Genomic DNA, 16,795 nt, shown 5'->3' with positions numbered 1-16,795 from the left:
GCCCTCGTGAATGCCCATCTCCTGACGAAGATCATTTGCAGTGGACTTCTGTACTGTGGAGCAGGGCCACAGACAAGAGCTGGAGGGGACGCTTCCTCAGACAGGGCTCCTCTTCCACACCTCACCACACTGCGAGCTGCAGACAGAGGAAAATGCTCTTCTCTTGCAGAGCACAGGATAAGGTTGTCACTGAGACTGCTTTAAGCAGCAAAACCTTTTAAAGATTCAGGCAGTGCTGTAGGAACTTCATTCCCTGGACAGCAGCGGCAGGCTGACACGCGGTACCGTGACATGGGAAATACAATCTTATTATTCATACACCAAACTGGAGCACTGAACAACTCGGCTCAGCTCCTGGCTTAGACACAGATCTCTTCTATAAGCTCCATCACTTAGTGTATTCACAACTTTACTTTCCTCTGTAAGAAGGGAATTATGTTATTTCTGGTTTCATCCTTGGGGTTGGGGGGATGGAAAGCATTTCTCACTTTGTGTAGGGACTGGAACAATGAGGCCTTGTTCTTACGTGGGGTCTTAAAGCCTTGCTTTAACGTAATTTAGGAGAAATAAAAACGGTAGAGTGTTACAGAATGAAGTAGAAATGCTAAACGTGATTATTTAACTTTGCTTCCACAAGTGGGACTGATTTACGGGGAGAGCTGCTAACGTGACTCGCATGACTTCATGTGCAGCTCCTCCTGGGCCTTGGCTAACGCTGCCATCAGCGCTGCTATCCAAACACTTCATTAGTGAAATACATCAGTGACGTGGCATTCCTTCAAAAATTATGGATTCAGAAATTGCCCATTTCTCTGTGCTCAAGCCTACCCGCCTACCCCTCAAACCCCCCTGGAAAACCCTCTTGACAAGGTTCCTCTATCACAGCCTGTGTCTGTGCACCACTCCTTCCTAAAATACCTTTTCAAATTCTGGTTTTGTAACAGCACAACTTGTCATTTTGTTACCTCGATGTAAATCCATGGGTTTTCCTCTACCAAATAGGAAACAGCGCTGCAGATGCTGCTGCTGTTGGGTCACCGAGAAGACTTCAGGGCAATGTCACTGTCACGCGTCCAAATTATCCCTTGCTCTGTGAATAATTCCAGTGAAATCATTGGAATTATCTGAGGAATTAAATATGATTCAACACGGTAAGCGTGGCTGTGTCTAGCCACCAGTGGGATCAGAAGGCTGTATTCAGTACAAAATAATAAAAGCAGCCCACACATAATTTTACACGTGGAGCTGTGTGATTTTTAAACACGGCTGAGATAAACTGGAGATAAACAGCTAATTGCTATTCATTTCTTGCAGTCGGATGTTTTGATCTGTTGCTTGGATTCACAGCACAGAGCAGGGCGGCACTTTCGGACTGGAGCACGGCCACGTGCCCGTGCCAGAGCAGGGTGCTGGGCAGAGTCAGACAGCAGCAGCCCCGAGCATCCCGTTTCTTCCTGACCTACAGAGCCACCAAGGTACTATGTGTATCTGCATACACAAAAGAGTTCATTTTTATAGAAATGTAAAACAAACAGAGAGCCGTGCCAAGATTATACATTTCATTTCCCAGCATACAAATGAGGATCTAATTTACTCTGGGCCGTTCATGCATTTTGCTTTTAACAAACATCCATATGTCAAATAGACCTTCTGCATACTTCCCTGCTGGAGGTTTTTTTTTTTCCTTTCTCCTTTCAACTTGGTAGGGAACATTTGTGATCCTTATTCTACCAAATATATCTAAAGAATATATTTTGCTCAAGGCCTTCTATTTTTTTTTAATTTAAGAGAAACAAATCAATTCCTGGTTCAGGCAGTCTTGCTATTAAGACGAGCATACATCTGTGCAAAAATAGCCCAGTCCCTAATTAACTACAGAATGTTATTAACATTTTAACTCTGGTTAATTTATTTAATTTCATAAACATGATCACACCGAGTTACTTTTTAAAGAACATTTTTCCATCCTTTTGTCTGCAGCCTTACAATTCGGGTAGTTTATCATAGGTACGGAGATATTTGCTCGCACCATGATGATTTTATATTCGGATGGTTCCAGATCCTTTCTGTAATGACCTCAGGAACTGAGGCTTGACGCTTCACCCCCGACTCCCGCGGCACTGATGGGCAGTGTTAATGGCAGTTTTCTCCGATTAAAGAAAATGGGCTGAGATGCATTCTTCAGAATTAATACATTTAATGAATTTATTATACCGAAACCATCCCAAGTCCTGTTTCTCATATAGCACAGCACATCAATTTGTCCTTATTTTAAGCCATCTTAGTAAATAGTCCACGAAAGCAGGCCCAGTTGGTGTTACAATGACTTGCTGTCAGAGCAGATTTACTTATTGATCAGGCAGATTGCCCATAAAGTGACTATTAACTTTAATCAGTTGTGGACAATTGTGTTATTTGACTGATTGCTGCACCTGATAAAATCTTTTGAACAGGTGTAAACTTTAGCAAGGCATCTATCTATTTGACTTGATATTTGTTCAAAAGGCAGTGATCAGTCTTGATCTGAACAGGGAGTTGAATTATGCTCCCTTACACACACAGTTTTCCTTGCAACTTGCAACAAGTGCTCTCGCTTCCAGCCAACCTTTTCCCTTTGTTAGGTTAGTATTTAGAGGGGACTGAGGCGCTACGTAAGGTTCACGTGTGATCTTTAACCTACCACCTCTTACTTTTCTAGGATCCTATTAGAAATATGATATACATGGCTAAATGGCAATCACAGTAAAATGGCTGCTTTTCTATGTCCCGGTTATTCACATTACTCTCATCCAGCTCAGTCATGGAAAAGTATCTTTAACAGCCATGGGGTGACACAGGCATTGTAGCAGGGATTCAAAGGAAGCGAGTCTTTTTCATTCACTGCTCGTACAATGGCCGTGCTTTCTGTGACCTGGTAGTTACACACCCACTGCTCACTGAACCATCCAAATTTACACTCGTCTAAAGAAAAGCCCATTTGGCCAAAAATCAGATACATTATTAATTGGTAGTCTCCTAATGTGCATATTCAAACACTAATCTGTGGTAGAAACGCAGCCTTATGTATTTCATAGCCATATAATGTGTGATTTATTTTATTTTTAAACATTAAAGGCACAAATCAGAAGCCCCAGCTTCAGAGAGACAAATACATGATATTGTAATTTTAGTTGGAAACAGCTGAGTAATTGTGATGACTGAATGACTTCAAAGTGCCAAACTAAATTGTGCACTGCCCCTGCCAGCCTCACCTCCTAACTCAAAGGATTTCCTGAAAGAAATACATCAGTGTTTGAGGGAACTTCACGAATTTAACATCATGCTAAATTCTCCAGTGTTCTAGGGATGTGACAAAATCAAAACTAACCAACAACCACCCAACATGCTGACAAAGAGATGATAGTTAGGTGCTAATGGGTAATAGCACAGAACACCTTTTCCTGGCTTTATCCACTGGCAAGATGGTGGGATAAGGCAGGGGACTGAATACCAAGAAGCAAAGGGGAAGGAAACCTCCCGCTCTTACAAATCAAACCAACCAAACCAATCCCAGCTGGTCATGGGCTACAAACAGCATTTTGGCAAGATTCTGCATACAGTCTGTAACTCAGGCTAGCATCATAGACCAGAGGCAACATTTGTTATTAAGAATCTTCCAGAAAGGGTTAAACCAGGGTTGCAGCCCCAGTATCTGGCTGCTTTGACCTTAGTTCCACTCAGACCAAGTTACTAAGCCCCTGACGAGAAAAAGATATTTGCGCAGAGCATGACCTTATGGAGCTGGGGTAGCATTTGGGTTTTTTCATAGCCTTCATTACTGTAATATCATACATTGGGTTTTCATTTGTTTGCCATGCAACTTATTCCCCCAAGATTAGTCCTTTTCTAGTCAAGCAGTTTAAAGCTAATCACAGTTGTTATTTTAATCTGTGCTTACCATTAAGAATTCTTGCAGAGCTATTTTGCTTGTTAGCAATTATGGTCTCCCAATGGAAGTTTGTGATTACAGCAAAAGCAACCTGTTTAATGCTTGGCACCTCTTTAGTATACAGGCATTAAACCCAGGAGCATAGAAGCATGCTAATGCTGGAGATGAAAGTAGAGCAAATCTATTTAGTAAACTCTGTTTTTAAAACACGAAGTCGGTGAGATGCCATCTGGTCCTCGCAAATTTTGTGGTGCTCCCCCTCTGTGTTTTTCCTTCCTTTTACAAGGTAATAAGGTGTTGTTGCTCCGTGGTTTGTTTTATGATTGTCATGTCTGAAAAGCAGCCATGCTTTATATGCAGTATATCCTAACGCTTTCACCAAAACAGACTGAAGGTTTGGTCCCGGTTCCAGGAGCACTAATAATAAAATTCCCATGAACGTCCTTAAGAACAGGACCTGACCCTTGCATATTTCGATGTGCTGAAATTCTCCCTTCTGTTAAGGGAAGTACTAATTGCTGTCATTGACCTAAGTGTCAAGAATAAAAAATTATGATCTATTGTCAAGGTCAATTAGCAAAGACTGTAGGAGCAAATTTCTGCCTCTCACATTGTTTCTTCATGTGATTTTGCCATAAAGGATGCTACAGAGTAATACAGGTCAGCCGAATTAGAACGAGCATTAAATGAGTATGTGAGAAATGCCACTGCAGGAGCTCCCCTCGCCCATGACCCCTTTCTGTCCTATTTAAAGTTATTTCCAGGCACGATAGGGCAGAGAAATCTAAAGTAAAGCAGTGCTCTAGCTCAAGCTCATACACTGATACATGTTATTCATGTAACTCCACTGATAAATGTTGGCAACGGGAGTTGAATTTGCCTCACATCAAATAAGTTTATTTTGTTCTAACAAGCCAGAGAAATGGGGGGAGCCACTGACCACTCAAGCATGCTGCCATATTCATCGTTCTTCAGCTGAAAATAATTATTGGAAGTTCCTCAGCACCAGAAAAGCTTAAGAAAGCCCACGTGCCCATGTGCTAGTGGGGTAACTCTGCTCGTTGCGAAGGTCTTTAAGAACAGGAACTCCAAAGCTGGGCTAAAGGCCTGCTTTAGCAGAAAGCTATAAAACGTGAGCTAACCACAGCCAGATCTCCGGGGACTGCAATTACAGCAATAAATGTTCGACAGCAGATGCTTAAGCCATGTATAAACAGTAGTCCTCTAAAATGAAAAGAAATTTTTGCCCCCACATGTCTTTTAGGGTCCCATTTTACATGTGGAAATGTAAAGGAAATGTAAAATTGATATGCGCACCATGACATCGGCTTTAGTCTCCTCGGTCTTAGCCCGGCTGCTATAAATCTGTCCGGCTGTAAGCAACACTGAAGGAGCTAAGCGCTGAGGATTTGTGTCTGCCCTTTTTATTAGCTCGCCTAGAGTAAAGTCGGGGTTATCGGTCAGTGTCAGGTTCAGCGCCCAGTGACCCACCAGGTTAAAACTGTGGTAGTCACAAATCAAGAGCATAATGAAGTCTGAGAAGAGGTCCATGCTGATTTATTAGGACATCTGTCTGCCTGTAGACAGTCTAGTCCTGCCCTTGCGTCGTGTGAGCTATTAGCATAATCCTCAGATGAAACATATTACAGATTTAAAAGAGAGAAATGAAGTGTTCAAAGACGGCTGGCAAACCAGAAGGGTTTACCTTCTAGGGCTCGTTTTAAGTCTTAACCTTTTGTGCCAACACACCATAAAAATAACGTTAAACGTAAATTAACATTAAAAACAAAAATTAGTCTTGAGTTTTCCAAAAACACTGAATTTTCAGACCACATCTGAATGTCTGTTCATAATAAAATGAAGTCGCTCTCTGACACTTTTCAGACTTTTTCATCTCTTAATTTTTTTCCTTTTCATTTATACTTAACCACTGCATTGTCTTCCACACTTACTACCTTCATTCGGACAAACACAATTTCCCAGATACTGTGATCTTAAAGGTAAAGTTATGGGTTTTATAGCAATTATTTTGACTATTTCTGTATTTTTTTAAAGCAGGAATTACACACAAGCTTTCAGAGTTTTCCCTATAAAAAGATGAAGCCCATATCTCAAATGCCGTACGCTTTAAATGCTGTAACACTACTTTCATATCCTCCAGGACAGGAAGTTTGTGAGATGCATGCTAACTAGTACTGTCATCTGCAAAGCTACTTCTTCTGTGCATGAGAGGCATTCAACTGAAAAATCAGACAGATCATTACGTCTCCCCTTGATCAGAACTAAGGAGAATCAGGTTTTAGTCTACAAAGACTAAATTAATCTATAAAGATTAATTTACAGTTGAATATGTATTAATAGAGATTGTCATCTCTTCTATGCCTTTAGAAAAAAAAAGTTAAATCAAATATTGCATTTAAAAATATATGACTTGAGAACATTGAATTAGTTTCATCACTGGTATTATTCCATTTCCTCTGTATTAAAAGTTATTCTAGATATGAATCTAGCTATTAACTATAAAAATATGAGATACTGAGCAGTTAATACTGAGATACTGCATACTTAAGTAAATATAAGTACAAGGAAATACTGTGAAGTGCTGTCATACAGATCTCTTTATACCAGCTTGATAACAACTCTATATAAAATAAAATTCTGGAAGAATTAATTTAAAAGTGATCAAGAGATAATTAACTCATTAAGAGCATGAGACTTCTGAGGCTTCTTGAGATTAGGTAGTTTCTCAGCTATCTTTATCATTTTACATCAGAACAGCCCTGAAATACAGCTGGAGAACAGTACTGCAGAAATACCTAAAAAATCTTCAGTATTTGTGCCAATGTGTCACAGTTAGAGATGACACTTGATAAATTTTGTGAAGATGCAAACAATGCCCGAGTTTGTCCTACCCAGTGAAGACATCAACAGTAAAACAGCAGCAAAACTACTGAAGTAAATTATGTAATAAAGTGGTTGTTGTAAAGAGGAAACTGTGTCTGTAATGAGGGAAGCACCTTTTTGCAAGAGAGCGGACGACCTACCCCTGTGAGTAAATGACATTTACTAGATCGGACGAATGCCCAGAGATTTGCAAGGCCCTACAGCCATCGTACCAGAGGAACACAAATTTTGAGGAGATCTTCAGAAGAGCTGGTGCAATTATCACAGTTGCTGTGTGGCAGAGTAAAAATGACCACTAGTTTTACATTAGCATATGGAAATTGCTGCTTTGCTTAAATCAGAGTTAAATCTGGGCAACCTGCACTGAGCAATATGAACATAGGAGAAAGAGAAAATTCTGGACTATCAAAAATACTGCAAAATTTTAAAATCTTGCTTATTCAGTTTTGAAACTCTCAAATTCTGTTATGCTATCTAAAATGCTGTTATGCTGGGTTTTGTGCCAAAACACTTACACTCAAGAATATCAAAGCATTTATTAAATTCAATCCAATTAAAAGAATTTGAAATAGAGTTAGCATCCACTGCTTCGAAAATAGGACGGGAAAACTGTGCATGTATTTAACTGCCCTGAGTATCAAAGTTTAACTGGTGTGTGATGCCTTACTGAGTTATTTCATTTAGGTAAGACTCGGTAAAGAGGCAGTCCGCAAAGCACTAAAAGTGCAGAAACTCAATACCCAACCATTTATTTGAAATCAAGAACTATGGAGCGGAGTATTTCTTCCAACAGAACAACATAAATAAAGATGTATATCTATTGTACTTGCCTCCATAAATTCCAGCGTTGTTCCTCCAGCTGAGTCACTAGATGCTCTATGTATTTGTTTGAGTCCATATATTCCTAAAAGAAAAAGGAGCAAAAGTTATTTCTTCAATGTTCAAAGCATTTGTAAATGTTTGAGTGAAAGACGCAGTGATAGTTTGTGGAGTCCACCTTCATTTTGCACCCAAGGTTATCCCACATACATACAAGTCCCAATGATGAAAAATCTAGATTAAAATCAAATTTCTATTCATTCCAAATGAGTAAGGTAGTAGCCCAACACACTCCTCAGTGATTATGTGAGGGGAAGATGAAAGGCAGTGAGGATCTGCAAGCAGCTCAAATGAATTAGAGTACATATAAATACGTATCCATATTCTAAGCCCAGAATTATATACCTTGGATTTGGACTGAAAAATAACTTTTCATCAGTGTTTTGGTGCTGTCATTATTTTGGTGTACATTTTGTTTACTTGAGGTATATATCAAAGCGAGCTGAATGTTTGACTCAAATATTTATTTTGTGCCCGGTGTGAAAAATATTATACTATGTACCCTATTTGAAAATGGAGCTATAATTCAACTCCTATATCATTTCCCAGTTCAACTTTTGCAGATGCTATAACTTGCAATATCAGCTATATGAAAGATACTGTATTTGTGTCTAGACCAAACTTCTGATAAATAATCATGATCAGATGAACAATTTGTACTTTTTAAATTGAAGCCTATTTTTTAAACTCAATGTAAAGAGATGATCATCAGAGAAATATTTCAGTAATAGAAATACACCATTTAATTTCCAGGAGGAAGGCAACTTGAGTGGTATATATATAAAAAATATTTCAGAATGAGCCCACAGAATAACGTGTGATACAGCATGATATATTCATATGACATTGGTAACAATACAGCGACATTACTATTATTCTGAATACCTATCAGTAATAACGTAACTCTCTTGAAATAGCTCACAAAAATATATATGTTTCCAACCTCATACTTCAGAAAATAACAAGTACCGGAGTGCTATCCGGGAAAGAATCCATCTACAGTTCCTGGAGACAAAAGGTCCAGTTTTATAGCTCCAATTTTATAGCTTTGGACTTATCACAAAACCACTTTGTGGGGTTCCTGTTTGTATTAGGGGTTGTTTCACTCGCATTATTATTTATTCTGTGTACAAATATGTTTTTTCATTACAAAGCAGCTGGTTCTTCTTAGCCATTTATCTTTGTAATCAGGAATATGAGACAGCCACCGCAGGGACAGTACATCATCATGTCTTCTCAGGCTGGAGATAAATGTTAGCTGATTCTAATGATCATAATTTATATAGAAATGTACATTTTCATTTCTCAGGACTGAAACTGCTCTAAGTGATTGGGTAATAGTATGAGGCAGTCATACAATATTTCTTGAAATCTCATTAAACTTTTAATACTCTGTATAAAGCAGCGAAAGACGTAAGATACGTACAATCAATGGCAAATATTTTCCTGTGCATATACACAAGCACGCTCAATGGGTGCCCATCGTTGCTGAGCGGTACAGCTCTGCCCCGAGGCAGAAGATAGCCGGGACAAGGTAGTGTGGGGCTTGTGCCATCCCTTGCAGGAGCTGTTCCTGCACCTTTGGGTGCCAGCAGGTGCTACCAGTGGTGGAGGATCCTCCACACCATGTTTCTGCCCACAGGCTGGTCTGACTGAGAAGGATCCTCCCCAAAGGTACCCAGCAATGTTTCCTGGCATGAGCAGGAGTTTTCTGAAGAAAGCAAGAGCAGGACCTTGCTCCTAGGGAGTTGTGCAATGCATCTGCTGCCATTTGCTACAAGGCTGCCTTGCTTGAAAACCTCCGCATATCGTGAAACTTTGCATTAAACTCCGTACTTGCCCTAAGCTTGAATTTTAATCTAACCGCTGTAGGTAGACATATTTTGTAATGTTGCTCTCAGAAAACACTCAAAATGTAAATACTGGGAAAAGCCATGAACTTCATAACACAGCTTTTATACCAGTGCTGTTAGACCAGACACTGGCTCGAGCACGGGCTGTGGCTCTCCCTGTTAATCAGCTGAGCTGCTTTTCACACGGAGTACACCACGTAAAGTAGGCAGCAAGCTTCTTCTTAGCCAAAACAAGACAAGTCATTCTGTAACACACACACATCACAGTTTAGAAAAATTATGCCATACATATGTATAATGATGGTTAGTTGCAGAACCAAGTTCTTTAGAATAGGCTTTTTTTTTTTTTCTTATTATTTTTTACTACATTGTACCTATTGTAACTTATTATTAATACCTTTATATTTTTAATGTAATATTAAACAATATTCCTGATTTATTCATCAGTGCACTTTGCCCCACAGGCAAGGATAGGATCAGCAGTTTTCTTCTGCATCATTCTATCATGATAATATAAAAAACTCATTCTGAAGCAATTTTCTGAAAAATATGGTGAAGAAAATGAAGACAATGGGGAAAAAGAAAGCCATGTGTTTATACTGTATGATTCTTGCCTTCATGTCAGGTTTTTCCTGTGGCAAATCAGGAATATTCTCTTTGAAGACCTGCAGCTCAGAAGTATGTACGCTGTCAATCTGCAAAAGTGTAAAAAAATCAGTCGTGATTTGATGTAAATACCATGATTGGAAGCACTTTCATTCTTCTGCGCCTCTCTAGCACCTTAATGTGCCAGCCGTGTCCAAAGCGAGCCATCTGCTTAAGGCCAGGTCTCTGTTCCCAAGACCAGGTTTCTGTGCTTTTCTGTTATCAGCCATCCCAATAAGCCAAATTCTGCAAATTCTGGACCAGAAGCCAGTATTATCATTTTGTCTACACGAAGCATGCAGTGGTTTGAGATTTTGTGCAACTTGGTGATTTAAAATAACTTGGCACGTTCAATTAAAACAAAAATCTGGAAAAAGAAGCCACAGTACCCACACTTTTTCACAAAGTCTGCAGTTTAGTAAAGTACCAACACTTTTCAGTTCCCAACAGATCACATCGAGAGAGGAATTACAAATGTTTTGAGGCTTCCTTGGAGCAATGTTGTGTGCATGCTTGCACCGTGTAGGGTTTGGGCAGCACGGTTGACTCTAATATGCAAAATTACGCAAAGCGTCATTTTCTGGTACAAGCACCTGCCCCAGCCTGCAGGACCAGCAGGAGGCCTGGCCTCAAGTCTTTTCTCTTATATCCCTCAAATCAAAAGGGGGGAAACCCGCCCCCTTTTTTCCCAGCGGCAAAACAAAGTTGGTAGCTTTCCAGCCAGGATTTCACCGCTCCATCTCTCCTCCTGTGATGGCATATAACTGCGCTGTTTTAAGGAAAAAACCTTCTGTAACGTGCTGAACTAGGGTAGGAAATCTTCCTAGCAGCTGCGTAGATTCAGGCTTCCAGGAGGAGCAGGGATGCAAATGTCACTTAACGGCTCATCTAATTTAGAAAAATTTAGAGAGAATCAGAGAATCGCTTTACCGAAATTGTCACTGCACTGAGCTGAGGCACGAGCCTACCTACGTAGGCTTTTTGACAGGACTAAATATCAAGCTTTGTGATGCTTTAATTACTTTTTTTTTTTCCCTTCTTTGTTAGCTGGACAAAAGGCAGGAAAGTCTGCTGGTCAGGAAGAAAGGGAAGAGAAAGGAAATGAAGCGCCTCCACAGAGGCCTGGGATGCGCCGCTCAGTATTTGGGTTGGTTCCGTGGGTATTTGTTCTGGCATCCGCACGTTGTTGTGCTGGGCAGGGGATCAACAATTATGCAGCACCCGGAGCATTTTCCCATCCACTGCTACAGAGCAAACCCAGGGGCAACCTCAGGCTCCTAACACCGGGTTCCCTCGCTGGAAGGTTACAAATTCAGGCTAAGGAAATAACGCGTATTCTCTGCCTCTCATAAGGAACTTGCACAGCTTGGTATCAAAGAGAGTTTAATGAGCTTAGCAATATGTGAAAAGGATTAAGGATACAGTCGCTGATCCAGCAAATCACTTGATTACATACTTAATTCAATAGGGCCACTTGTGCTCAAAGTTCAGGGTGTGCCCACGAGCAGTGGGCAGCGGGTGGTGGGAAGTGCTGCTGTGGGGCTGGGGCACCCAAGTCTGGATCTGGCCCCTCGATGCTTACCCCTAAACCCACACATGTGTGGGGACAAGGCAGCTGCCCCATCTGCCACCTCTCTCCTGCTCTGAAGCAGCTCCCAGCGTACACCCTGGACACACAGCTGAGGTGCCCGAGTTGCAGAAAATGGGGAAATTTGGATAGTTTTGGCCAGTACTCATCCTCCTGCAGGGCTGGGAGGTAAATGTCACAGAGCCCCAAATGTCCCGTTCTCCTTCTGGCTCATCTAACACTGCTCCCGATGGGGTTGGGACACTGAGCTCACAGCCCTCATGCCACAGCACCCAGTTCTTCCTCGGATATTTGCATCTGAAACCAGACAGGAAAACACCAGTGTGGGTTCAGGCTTCACAAGGGAAGGCGTTTGTCATCCAAGAGGTTGAGAAAAACAGGGAGTGAACACGGCAGTAAAAGCACAGACAAGTTGCTGCGAGCGTCTGGAGCCGGCCGGCCCTGGGGACACGGAACTGCCTTGGGGAGCCCCGGTCGCCTGCCCCAACGGGGGAAGTCGTGTTTTCACAGGGAAAGGTTATTAGCAATCAAACAACAACAAAGCTGTCTGCAGCCCAAAGCAGACTGTTGCAATTAGGAAATGATGTTAGCAAAGCAGAGTGGATGCGACTGCCCTGCGAGGGGGAGACGGGAGCTGTTGCACCAATGCGGAGACACAAGTCAGCTTTGAAGGATCTTGGAAGGGTGCCCTGGGGTAAGGCTTTAGATCTAGGGAGGGTGCCTTCAGAGAATATTGTACATTTTGTAAAATATTTATTTTTGTTATCATCCTGCCGCATAAACCTTTGATGGAAAAGAGGCTTTTTTTCCAGCAGCCCGAGAGGATATATATACATATTCTTGTCTGGACTGTGTTTTTCGCATGTCTGAAAGCGTTATAATTGAGGATTTGAGTGAGCTGTCTGTTATACAACATTACTCAGCTATGCACTAAAAATAAATCACATATTAAAAAAGATAAAAACCTCTTTGCATTAGATATTTTTCTGTCACTTCCTTCAATACCACACCTGGCCAGACTGCTCGCTGTCAGTGCTCAACAGCAACAAAAGCTGAACTGTGCAGCTTAAGCAAATCAGATCTTTTTAAGCTGCCATTATTGCTAATTTATTATTTGCCTACCTGATTTCAACATGTTATTTTAATTGTCAGTTTTATTAATGATCAAACAAAATGTGTACGTTCAGAGTGTCTGCAATGGAGCAGAAGGCTGGCAAGAGCCCTTGTGCACATACTGTGGAATTACACCATTATGGTAAAAACAGTAATGATTATTTTAATAAATGTGTTGAGCAAATTTCTTAATTGTTTAAAATCACTCAAGCCTCAGTGAACAGTTCATATTACATCTCAGCTGCAGTGATTAAAACTGATTTACCGACTCATCTGAAGCCAGTTGTTTTCATGGGAATCAGCTGGGTTTTCCTCCTGCTGCTGCCTGGTTTCCGCTCAGCACCCTATTAAATGTCACCAACCACAGAGGACAGCAGAGCTTAATAAAGCTTGAAATAGCTCAAGCTTGTTAGCTAATGGACAGATCCTGCACCCCGTGCAGGCAGGGATGATACGTCCCCCAGGAGCAATGCCCAGACTCACAGAGCCCCACTGCATTTGGGTTTTTGCCAGTTTGTCCCCAAAGAAGCACAGGCTCTGGAACATCAATGTGGGTGCTCTGCTGATCAGTGAGACCCGAGAATGCTGTATTTTTTACATTTTCATACAAAACCTTCGGTTTTCCAACAAGACACTTTCTACATGCAATTCCCAGGCAGTTACATACACGAGAGATGTTGGGACCAGTATTCCGAGTGAGCTCTCCCCCAGCTTAGCAGACCACAGCTGGGAAGTGAACAATGGGTTTGGCAGGAGCCACCAGCACCACCTGGACTTCCAGATGCTGCCTGGTTTGGTTTGCTCACCCTCGGGGAGTTACAGTGACTTCTCATGTCACTTATACAACATATGTGGGCTTGGACAGGGGCAATAGATCCTAACAGGTAGGTGGATAGCAATGGTACTGGGAGAGAAAAAGCTCAAATGTTGACCTAACTGAGGTTAGTTGCATTAAAGCAGATCTACATTAAGTCAGTGTATGAAGGGAAAAGGGAAGAAGAACGAACGGAAGAGTCCCAGCGGCCCAGCTCCTGTGACACTAAGGAGTAAAGCTGGAAAGACAAAAAAATAGTTTCAGCTTTCCAAAGGGAAGCCTGATGAAAGACTCAGACAGAAAAATAGGACAGCAGTTTTCAGATGGACAGAATCAGTACGGCTCTGCTGAATTCAGCCCTTTTTGTTACAAGTGAGCACTACCCTGCCATAATTCATTGCAGTACAGCGCTGCATCTCCCCTGTAGGAGATGCACGTATCTCCCCTTCCTTCTCAGCAATACCTGCTGCCTTCTGTAAGGACAGGACTGTTCTCAGGGTCCGGAGGAAACACCAAACTTCCCTCACCAAACCCAGATGGCTAAGCAGGGGCCACAGAAATCATTGCAGCACCACCTGGACATCGCAGTGCTTGCAACCCAAGCCATTAAGATCAAGATAAAAATAATGCAGAAGGTCCAGCAGGTGCCTGAGTTTCCCATGGCCTGGAAGATCTCTGGCAGTGGTAACACCACTGTGCTGCATCCCGTGTCAGTGTAATCCTCTGGCCCCTCATTTTCAAAGCATTTAATGGTTTTAGAAACAGCTGTGTTAAAGGGCAAATGCCAATTTATAAAGCAGTATGACAGCTTCCTTCTCTCAGGGCAATGAAACACAGCCCAAGATGAAGTAGGTGAGTGGTAGGAAAAATTCCTGAGATCAAACAGATAGATGAAAATAATATTTTACAGAAAATAGGCACTTGGACAGACAATTTCAAACCGGGATCCATTAACAAAAAAGTGCTTATTTGACAGAATGGAATATTTTGCAAAATGAGATATGATATAAAATAAGATAGCGGGAAGTGAAGTCAGAAACCAAGAAGATGGATGAAATACAAGAGGGAGGGCTAACTAAAAACAGTAAAAAGGAGAATGGGAATGAGTAAGTACAGAGAATGTGTCTAGAACCTGACAGATTTTTTTTCTACCAATATCTTTTACTCCAAAAAATTTATCATTCCTTTGTCCCCAAAGGCTCTATGCACATATGCAAATAATAGAGATGAGAAGTGTTGTCATTTCTACTCAATATTGAGCTAATTCTTCTGTTTGGCTGTATAAGAAACCAGACATTTTGTCCAACAGACAAATCCACACTATTTTTGGTTGTTTTTCTTTCCTTGAAAGAAAACAAATCAGCCAAAGCAAATACAAAGCATTAACTGGAATTTACTGTAATTATCGTGAAATAGGAAAGGATAATATCATACCAGAAAAATGTGAATTTATTAGACACCCTCCAAGTCACAGAGCTTTTAACACCAGTTAACAGCTCCAGTGAGCAAAGAGGTACACACCACTACTGCAGGAACAAACCCCAAGGTTGTACAGCTTTGTGTCCTACAGCATCACCAGGGGTGCTTCCAAAAAAGAAGTGGACGCCCTTGATTTGTGTTTGGGATAATCCCTCAACCTCCTTTGATACACATCTCTTCCGGAGTGTAGTTTCTTGTGACTGTGTTCAAGAGGACTGCACAGGGCCTGATCCTGGCCAGCAGGCAGGGAGCATGAGACGCAGCAGAGGTGGGTGATGAAGGTGCACAAGGCAGCCCTGTGGGCTGGGCTCACCCTCGCCAAGAGCTGAGAGCTCTTTGAGCTTTGAAAGCTTCAAAAAAAAAAAAAAATCAACATGGCCATTGCAGCAGGCAAGGATTTTAGGGGGAGGTGGGACAAGGAGGCCTTTTTCAGGGAAGGAAGAGATGGGGGTGAGCAGGTTGCACCACTGTGCCCTGCCCACATCTCCTGGGCAGGCTCGGACGCTGCTCTCCCCGTTTCCTCGAGTACGGGAGCTCTTGTCCTCAGGCAGTGTGGAACCCCTCTGTACAGAGAAATGCAAAGCCAAGAGATGAAGAGGCTTAGTGGAGTGCTACACCTGACAGCTCCCGGTTGTTTGAGGTTATTAATGGCTGTGTGCAAGTTAAGAAGGTGTCGGAGTGACAGAAAAGCTTGTGTCTCAGAAATTCCACCTATGGAAAGGCCTCGATGTTATTTAGGGCAGTAGGAACTTAAAAACAGACATTCAGAGTTAAAAAAAAAAAACTGAGTGCAAGAAGATGTGCAGATTTTATGGGCTCAGAATGTGTATATGTACGTGAAGTAATTAGCTGTAGTCTTGTTTATGTCAAATCCAATTTACATTAATAAACTTCTCACAGCAAAGACACTGATGCTGTAAGAAATTGCCCAGAAATGTTAGCAGTCATAACGATGCAGGGTAAACACTGGAGCATTTAATTAATCAATTTCTGACATTACCAGGTAATTATAATTTCTGAATCACTTCTTGATGTTTTTTAGGAATGCAAACCAAGCAGAACACAGAGCAGAAGCGCTGGTTGCAGGCATCTGACATACGTGGACACATGGGGCTCACGTGAGACTCACGGTGACTGAAGACAAGGAGTTATAGCAAGGAGAGAAAAACATTCCTGGGCTCTATTGCAGAGGTGGGGAAATCTCATTCTAATGTTATTACAGACACTCGGCAGTCACAAATAAAGACCTTCTTCATTCTCTGCATGTGTCAGATGTGTTAACTCATCTGGAATAACCGCTATCATCTATCCTAGCAAATACATCGGGACCTGAAGTTTCCTACCAGTTCCTCTCACTGCTTCATTATCGCTGTCTTCGCATATATTCTGGCAACTTCTGACAAGGATCAAGGCACATACTCAAAAATCAAGTGTATCCTCACCTTTGTATCTCTTCTTAAAAACAACTATATATGAAACAAAGCTATGCTGAGTTCAATCAGTCACTTATTAAGAGTCCATAGCAAAATTTATTTCATTACTTAACAAAACAATCCCACACAGTGTCACAGAGGTGTCAATCTGGTTGTCCC

At 41.5% G+C, this 16,795-nt stretch overlaps 1 protein-coding gene across 1 annotated transcript in view; it reads right to left on the bottom strand.

The window, feature by feature from the left end:
• NCKAP5 (NCK associated protein 5) overlaps nt 1-16,795 on the bottom strand; it is a 364,164-nt gene that overhangs the window by 240,203 nt on the left and 107,166 nt on the right. The window contains exon 3 of the mRNA XM_082763525.1: nt 7,659-7,736. Within this exon, the coding sequence (XP_082619651.1) occupies nt 7,659-7,736 (78 nt within the window). The remainder of the gene's footprint in view (nt 1-7,658; nt 7,737-16,795) is intronic.

The sequence above is a fragment of the Aythya marila genome (genome assembly GCF_965140915.1).
Source record: "Aythya marila genome assembly, chromosome: 6".
In the NCBI taxonomy this organism is placed as follows: Eukaryota; Metazoa; Chordata; class Aves; order Anseriformes; family Anatidae; genus Aythya; species Aythya marila.
This window is presented reverse-complemented; position numbering and strand designations above follow the sequence as displayed.